Source organism: Rhinoraja longicauda, chromosome 22, assembly GCF_053455715.1.
Source record: "Rhinoraja longicauda isolate Sanriku21f chromosome 22, sRhiLon1.1, whole genome shotgun sequence".
Taxonomy (NCBI): Eukaryota; Metazoa; Chordata; class Chondrichthyes; order Rajiformes; family Arhynchobatidae; genus Rhinoraja; species Rhinoraja longicauda.
This window is the reverse complement of record NC_135974.1, coordinates 18192178-18201090: the sequence shown is the minus strand read 5'-3', so window position 1 is coordinate 18201090 and position 8913 is coordinate 18192178. Positions and strand designations below refer to the sequence as shown.

The window sequence follows — 8913 nt, the reverse complement described above, 5'->3', positions numbered from 1 at the left end:
GGTACTGATTGAGAGTGATCAGCCATGATCGCATTGAATGGCGGTGCTGGCTCGAAGGGCTGAATGGCCTACTCCTGCATCTATTGTCTATTGTCTCCTACCTCCAGACGGAACAAACAGTTCATCATGGTCTTTACCTGTCAGCCCACCAACCTCCACATCCGACCCATCATTCTCCAGCATTTCGGCCACCTTCAACATGGCCCCACCACCAGTCACCACTTCCCAAACTCCCCTTTCCACTTCCCATCGAGCCCATTCTCTCCACAGCCTCTTGGTTCATTCGCCCCTTCACTAGGTACTTTCCCTGCCACCACAGGAGATACAACACCTGTTCCTCCCTCGCCTCTATCAATGACCCCTGCAGCCCTTCCACGTGAGAAAGGTTCACCTGCACCTCCTCCAACTTCATCTATTGCCTTCCATTTTCCGATGTGCCCTCCACTACATCAGTAAGACCAAGCGTAGATTAAGCGATTGCTTTGCCAAAATCTTGCATTCCATCCACCAGGGCCTGCTGGATCTCCCGGTTGCTCACCATTTAAAATCCCGTTCCATTCACATTTCTGTCCTGGGCATCCTCCATTGCCTGAGTGAGGCCACACACAAACAGGAGGAACAGCACATATTTTGCTTGGGCAGCTTATAACCCAGCAGTATGAAGCAGGAAGGTTTGAAATGGTGAGCAACTGGAAGATCCTGTTGGTCTCAGCAGACAGTACAGGAATATCTCAAATAAAAAATGAAAATGCTGGAAACACTCAGCAGGTCAGACAGCATCTGTGGAAAGAGAAACAATTAATGTTTCAAGTCCAGAAATTATGATGTCCCAGACCTAAGACATTAATTGTTTCTTCCTCCACAGATGCTGCCTGACCTGCTGAGTGTTTCCAGCATTTTCGGTTTTAATGTTGTAGAGCTAAAGGAATGAGTAAGGAATGCAAATGAGGAGTTTGCTCCATTAAAGGAAGGCAGACGCCCAATGGGCAGAATAGCCTCCTTCCAGCCACCAGCAATCAGGTTCATAGAAAGAAACAATACCCAAACAGGCCCTTCAGCCCATCTAGTCCATGTTGGCCAGCATGTGCCCGACCATTCTCTGATTCCATAATCCACCCCATGGACTTGTTGATCTGACCTTGACATGAGGAGGTGGGATGGCCACCATGTAGTCATTCACCGATCTTCCAATTGCTCCACCCCACTGTCCCTTACTGTCACCCCACTGTCTCTCTACAGAGAGAGACTCTACCCACCATATTCTTATTGTGTTTTGAACTAATGTCTTGAAGGCGACATGGTGGTTCAGGGGTAGAGTTGCTGCCTTACAGCGCCAGAGACCCGGGTTCGATCCTGACTTTGGGTACTGTCTGTGCGGAGTTTGTACGTGCTCCGGTTTCCTCTCACACACCAAAGACGTACAGGTTTGTAGGTTAATTGGCTTTGGCAAATTGTCCTGAGTGTGTAAGATAATGCAAGGTGATTGATTGCTGGTTGACGCGGACTTGATATTAGAGTTGTTTTTTGCATGGTATTTTTCTTTACACTGCTTTGCACTACAGCACACGAACAGGCCCTTCGGCCCACAATGCCCATGTCACACATAATGCCAAAAAAAACTAATCTCCTCTGCCTGTATGTGGTCCATATCCCTCCATTCCCTGCATATCCATGTGCCTATCTAAACGCCACTTCAACACCACTATCGTATCTGCCTCCACCACTACCCCCGGCAGCGCGTTCCGGGCACCCACCACCCTCTTTGTAAAAAACCTTGCCCTGCACATCTCCTGTAAACGTTGCCCTCCCTCACCTTACAACTATGCCCTCTGATCTTTGACATTCCCATCTAGGGGAGAAAGGTTCCGACTGTCTACCCTATCTGTGCCTCTCATAATTTTATACACGGTGTAAATTATCTATATTTGATGATTTTTATGCTGTCTGACTCTTGTGTCCGTGATGCTGCTGTAAGCAAGATGTCCATCGTACCTCACCCCAGTTGTGCAGATGACAATAAACTTGATTTGACATTTGTGCTTGTTTCGATGGCGGTATAAACCACAGAGTGTGGATTGGTTTAAACTTTGAATTGGAGACATAAGGATCTCAAATACTGCAAATGCTGGAATCTCGAGCACAACGCAACGTTGGAGGTACTCAGCGTGTCAGGCACGACAGGCAGCATGTCTGGAGGGACATTTCGAGTCGGGACTATAATTTCTTCAGCCTGTGAGGAAGTGCCCCGACCTGAAACGCCGTCTGTCCATTCCCTCCACAGATGCTGCCGGACCCACTGAGTTCCTCCAGTGTTTCAGCTTTGAACGCTGCTTGAACCAAGGAACTTGCTGCCTTTCCCGGAGCGACGATGTTTCTGTTTAAAAGATCCTTCGGCCCTACCGGGTCATCCCGACCATCACGTTTAGAGTTCAGAGTTTGGAGATACAGCGCGGAAACAGGCCCTTTCGGCCCACCGGGTCCGCGCCGAGCAGCGATCCCCGCATATTAATACTATCCTATACCCACTAGCGACATTTGTTATATTTACCAAGCCAATTAACCTACATACCTGTACGTCTTTGGAGTGTGGGAGGAAACCGAAGATCTCGGTAGGAAACCCCACGCAGGTCATGGGGAGAACGTACAAACTCCGTACAGACAGCACCCGTAGTCGGGATCTATAGTCGGGATCGACTACGGGTTCTATTTGATCCCATATTCTCATCCACTCCCAGCACATTAGGGGTAATTTACAGAGGGACAATTAACCAACAAACCCCGCACTTCCTAACCGGGCAACAGGTTACAGAGAGAACGTGCAAACTCCACACACACAGACAGCACCCGAGGTCAGGATCGAACCCGGGTCTCTGAGCCTGTAAGGCAGCGGCTTTACCAGTTGCGCCACTGTGCCGCCCTTAAACTTAGAAGAGTCCTCGCAAAACCTCTCCGCCTCTCCAGCGCCCACCTTTCAACCACCTCTGCCAAGACGGGGGCCACCGCAGACGTTTTGTGAGCTGGGTGTTTGATTGGGTCTTGGGGTGAGTTACTGAGCGTCCGGCGCTAGCTAAATCCCGGCGGTTGGTGTGTGGGAGAATGATGGGGGGGGCATGCTGGGTGTGGGGGGAGTGGTGGGGGGGGGCATGCTGGTGTGTGGGGGAGGGGGCAGGGCCGTCTTAACGCATGGGCCTGATGGGCACTTGCCCGGGGGCCCACGAGCATAGGGGCCCCATGCTGATCTGTGTATGTTAAGTGACTTGCAATAAATAAATACTACTTTTAAAATGTAGGTTCAATAAGTGCTTTTTTCGCAACATTTTCGGTCACTAAGTGCTTCTCACAGCGATCTGTAAGTGCTTTTCGCAACAATGTAGCACCCTAAGTCCATCGCTAAGTGCTTTTCGGTAAGTGCTTTTCGCCGGCACGACAGGGGGGGGGGGGGGCTGGTAGGGAAAGGGGGGTGGGGGAGAGTAACGGTAGGGGCCCCAGTACACTGTTTTGCCCGGGGGCCCATAATGTTGTAAAAACGGCCCTGGGAGGGGGGGGCATGCTGGTATGTGGGGTAGGGGGGCATGCTGGTGTGTGGGGGAGGGGGGAATATGCTGGGGTGTGGGGGAGGGGGAGCATGCTGGGTGTGGGGGAGTGGAGGGAGGGGGAATATGCTGGGGTATGGGGGAGGGGGAACATGCTGGGTGTGGGGGAGTGGAGGGAGGGAGGGAGGGGACATGCTGGGTGTGGGGGAGTGGAGGGGGGAGGGTTTAATGCTGGAGTGAAGCTTTGAAGGTTTTGCCAAGTCCCCCGCCCCTGTGCTGAGGCGCTGTCAATCACAGTGGACACGGGCAGCAGTCGACAGGAGTCTAGGGGTTATCCTTGCCCTGGTCTTGTCCACTATTTCGTGCAAAGCGGGAGCTGAACGGGAGAGCCGGGGAGCATGGCTGCGTTTTCAGCGCTGGGACTACTCGTGTTGAGCCACCTCCTCGCCCATCCCGGAGCCCAGGTAAGGCACCGGCTGCCGGGGGTCCGAGGGTAGGTAGAGGAGGGTGGGGGGCGGGAGGGTAGATAGAGGAGGGGGGGGCGGGGGGTAGATAGAGGAGGGGGGATGCGAGGGAGAGGTTGGGGGGGAGGGCGATGTTACCCCAGGTCGGAGGCTGGGAGTGAGAGCGTCTGGCGGGAGAGAGGTAGGGAAGCGGGCAGAGGTGTGTGGTGGGGGAGGGGGGGTCTACGCTCAACCCCCCCCCGCAGAATACACTGACCCCCCAAAACAACACTCCACCACCCCACCCCCTAAGAAACCGGATCACACTCGCTCCCACCCCTTCCCTCTCCCCTGGACAATACTTCGACCGCACTCACCCTCCCCCCTTTCCTGGACCATTCTTCCCCCCACTCTCTCCCCCATCTCCCATATTGCCCCCCCCTCCCGGGCCAATTCCCTCCCGCATCCCGTGTACCCTCCGGACCACCCCGGGGGTCTGACCCGCTCCCCGCACTGAGGCGGGGGGCTACCCGGCCCACCGCGGCGATGCTGGCGGAGGGGGAAGCCCACTGGGCGGCCCGGGATGGGGCAAAGCGCCACCAATATCCATCTGCCCCCGCTCCTCCTGAACGGAGAGGCGCCGGTTGTGAGTTATATTTCCCCGAGGAAAGGGGGTTTGCTTGGGGCGGAGAGGGGGAGACAGAGACTGGGATGGGAGCGGTGTGAGTGGGAACTGTCCTCTCTTGGGCTCCTGTCCTGGGAGAGGGGGTGGGGGACGCGAACTCCCGCTCTGTCCCAGGGGGAGTTACTCTGGCTTTGACTGGAGAGGCTGCGGGGGATAAGGGAGGTGGAGGGGCTTGGGGAGGGGGTAGGAAGGGGGGGGGTAATGGGGATTGAGAGAGGGGGGTGTGGAAGAGAATATGGAGAGGTTTGGGAGGGAGGGGGTGGGTGGAGAGGGGTTAGGTGGGGGTTGGAAGGGAAGGGGGTTGGGATGGGGGAGAGAGGAAAGTATTGAGGGGTTGGGAGGGGGTGAGGGGGTTGGGAGGGGGAGAGGGGGTTGGGAGGGGGAGAGGGGGTTGGGAGATGGGGATGGGGTTCCTCTGTGTGTACCCCCTGTCCCGTCCCGTCCCCCGGTGCAAGGAACACTGCCAGTCTGTACTCAAGCCCAATGTACAATGATCTCGTTGTTGCCTCGAATCCCCGCTGTGTAGTTCCAGGGTTGAAAGGAATACGGATCTGCCCCGCACCGTTGGGCTGAGCGGCAGTGTGGCCCCGCCGGGACACCCGCACTCCCTGCTCTGCCCCGCCCCGGCTTCTGTCGGAGCCCGCCCCTACCCCCTGCCCCTACCCAATCCCCCCACCCCCAGCCAATCCCCCCACCCCCAGCCAATCCCCCCACCCCCAGCCAATCCCCCCACCCCCACCCAATCCCCCCCACACCCACCCAATCCACCCACCCCCACCCAATCACCCAATCCCCCCCACCCCATCCCTCCACCCCCACCCAATCCCCCCAACCCCCACCCAATCCCCCCAACCCCCACCCCATCCCTCCACCCCCCACCCCATCCCTCCACCCCCACCCCACCCCTCCACCCCCACCCCACCCCACCCCCACCCATTCGCCCCATCAAGCCCGTGCTAGCTGATGAATTTCATCTCTCTGCTCGCCCTCGGGGCTTGAATCCAAACTGTTGAACGTTACCGATGTCTGTGGTTCCTCATCGTCTCTCCCCGCCCCTCCCCTTTCACTCCCCCTCCCCTTTCCCTCCCCATCCACCCTCCCTTCCCATCCACCCCTCCCTTCTCTTCCCTCCTCTCTCTCCTCCCCAACCTCCCTCTCTCCACCCTCCCTCTCAACTTCCCCTCCCTCTCCCCCTCCCCCCCCTCTCTCTCTCCCTCTCCCCCCCTCCCTCTCCCCCCCTCTCTCCCTCTCCCCCCTCTCTCCCTCTCCCCCCCTCTCTCCCCAACTCGCCCCTCCCACTCACCCCCTCCCACTCACCCCCTCCCTTCTCCCCCTCACCCTCTCCCACTCACCCCCTCCCTTCTCCCCCTCTCTTCTCCCCCTCTCCCCCCGTCTGCCAGATTTTGGGGGTAGACAGTACTCGGCGGTTTCCCCTCTACCCCGCGTATTGCCGCTCAGACTCCCCCTCCGGCACCGTGGGATCTTTGTAATGACCCGAGCGAGGCGCAGCCCAGACTGAGTGCGTGCGCTCCGTTTTATTTCTTGTCCTGATCTCCACTCTCTGCCCCTCGGCCTCTCAGGCGCAGTTCAACGGAGGCGCGACCGGCCCGCCGGGACCCCCGGGAGACGACGGCATTGATGTGAGTAGCCAGTGTGAATGAACAGCCAGCCGGCTCCTTGCAGCGCTGCCGCCACAGACCAGGGATCTGTCGTTTTCACAACTTACCCTTCCATCGTCTACTTCTCCGCTGACTGCCCAGCCTGAAGAAGTTTCTCGACCCGAAACGTCACCCATTCCTTCTCTCCAGAGATTCTGCCTGTCCCACTGAGTTACTCCAGCATTTTGTGTCTATCTGTACGGAGTTCGTATGTTTTCGCTGTGACCGCGTGGGTTTTCTCCGGGCGCTGCGGTTTCCGCCCACACACCCTAAAGACGTACGGGTTTGTAGGTTACTTGGCTTCGTTCTGTAAATTGTCCCAAGTACGTAGTTTGGAGCTGGTGGACGGGGTGATGGTTGGGCCACGTGGACTCGGTGGCCCAAAGGGCCTGTTTTCCTCGCTGTATCTCTAAACTAAACTAAAGCGGGACTCAGTAATGTCAGACTCGTTGCAGCGTAGAACAGCACAGCATAAGATCAGCCCCTTCGGCCCTCGATCTCTGTGCTGAACATGGTGCCACAAAAAAATCTAATACCCTCTGCCTGCACATGATCCAAATCCCCCACCATCATCCTACATACCACCCAAAAGCCTATTTAACGCCATTGTAGTATCTGCTCTCCCCCCACCCACCCCCAAACAGACAACCACCCTCTGGGTAAAACAAAACTTGCTCCACACATCACCTTTAAACTTTCTCCCTCTGACCTTAAAGCTATGCCGTTAGTATTTTATATTTTCACATTGGTTCTGACCTATCTATGCCTCTGGTAATTTTATATACGTCTGTCAGATCTCTCCTCAGCCTCTAATGCTCCAGGGAAAACAATCCATGTTTGTCCAACTCGTTATAGCTAATACCTTCTACTGCAGGTAGCATCCTTTGTAAACCTCTTCTGCACCCTCTCCAAAGCCTCTACACCTGGATCCCTATCCCTCCATTTCCAGCAACTGGATTTCCTTAACAACTGCGGGTGTATTTATTTTCTTAATTTAAATTAAAACACAATTAAAATTAAATCAACTTTTGATAGTCCAGCTGAGAGAGAAGAAACATTTTATTTCCTGCGCTCACCTACCTGCCCACAGGTGGGTTTAAGTGTAACTTTTCTGAAGACGTTTTAAAGTTCTAACTTAACTGAGGACTGGTGGAATGAGATGCAGTTGCGTGGGATGGTCCACAGCTTCATTCCCACCTCGAGGTTCCACCTTCGTCAATGACGTCACTTGGGTTTGAATGAGGGACATTGGGATCTCCCTCCAATGGTCCCCCCCAGAGGACTGACCCTCCTTAAACACAGTCCCCAGTACCTCAATAGCAATGCACCAGGACAGAGGTAACATAGAAACATAGAAAAGAGGTGCAGGAGTAGGCCATTCGGCCCTACGAGCCAGCATTGCCATTCAATATGATCATGGCTGATGATCCCCATATCCCTTGTTTCCGTTAGCCCTAAGAGCTATATCCAACTTTCTCTCTTATATACATCCAGTGAATTGGCCTCCACTGCCCTCTGTGGAAGAGAATTCCGCAGATTCACAACTCTCTGGGTGAAGCCACGAAAACTCTCTAAGACTCAATTGTTCATTTTTTGCAACGTATACCAAGGTCCAATGAGATTCTTTTTTTTTGCCTACAGACCAATAAGGTTTTTGCCATACATAATATAATCCCCAATTAAGCAAATAATGCATAGAAACAGCCAACTGAGTCCATATTTACCAGGTTTTGGCGCCATTTAAAAGGCAGCTGGCCATAAAGGCCCGTTGTAGCTATCACCCCCATCCAGTCAAACCCCCAAACCGTCGTCCCTCTCCTCGCACGGACATTTTCAACCATCGTGTCCTGGGGGCATCTCCTACAGCCGAACAGGGTGCGGATGGTAATACCCCCAAGTTCTTCCTACTGTCGAGCTGAATAGCATGGAAACAGGCCCTTCAGCCCATGTTATCCAGTGTTGCTGTGCAAATTTTTCAGGTGCCGGAGCTGTCACTGGTGCCGGAGCGGCTGCTATTAAATTCCCCACTAGTTAAAAGTCCACGCTGTTTGTTTTGGCTTTACTAGAGTGGCACTCCGTCCGGTGAGCTCCAGCAGTACTGCACCCCTGATGTTATCCATGCTGGCAAAATTGCTGTACTATCTTAGTCACATTTGCCTGCATTTGGCCTGTATCCCTCAAAACATCTGTTGCAAAAAGTAAACTGCTGGAGGATATCAGTGGGTCAAGCAGCATCTGTGAAGGCAAAGAAAGGGTCGATGTTTCAGGTTGTGATGCTGCATCAGGACTGTTGTTGGGGATGCACTGGTCAAATCATGCACAGCACGATTCCAAACTTGGTAATGTGGCAATGATCACGATGCAAGGGAAAAGAGGCCAGCGTGTGATGTGATGTTGATTGAGTAAAGTATAAAGTAGGATAACTGGGAGAGAGTCAGGGGTTGGAGTGGGTGGAGCAAGCATTGTCGGTGGTGGAGGAGAAACTTCTTCGGTTTCATGTAGAGCAATGTTGTCCCTGAGAGAAATGGCACCCTGGTGCACTCTTTCAACTAAAGAGCTTTACTGGGCAACACCAAGGCACAGCGATAGAGTTG

General features: G+C 54.4%; 1 protein-coding gene across 1 annotated transcript in view; it reads left to right on the top strand.

The window, feature by feature from the left end:
* The first annotated feature begins 3842 nt into the window (after window positions 1-3842).
* col9a3 (collagen, type IX, alpha 3) overlaps window positions 3843-8913 on the top strand; it is a 76695-nt gene continuing 71624 nt past the window's right edge. The window contains exons 1-2 of the mRNA XM_078418893.1: window positions 3843-3997; window positions 6242-6301. Coding sequence (XP_078275019.1) covers window positions 3932-3997; window positions 6242-6301 — 126 coding nt within the window. The 5' untranslated portion in view covers window positions 3843-3931. The remainder of the gene's footprint in view (window positions 3998-6241; window positions 6302-8913) is intronic.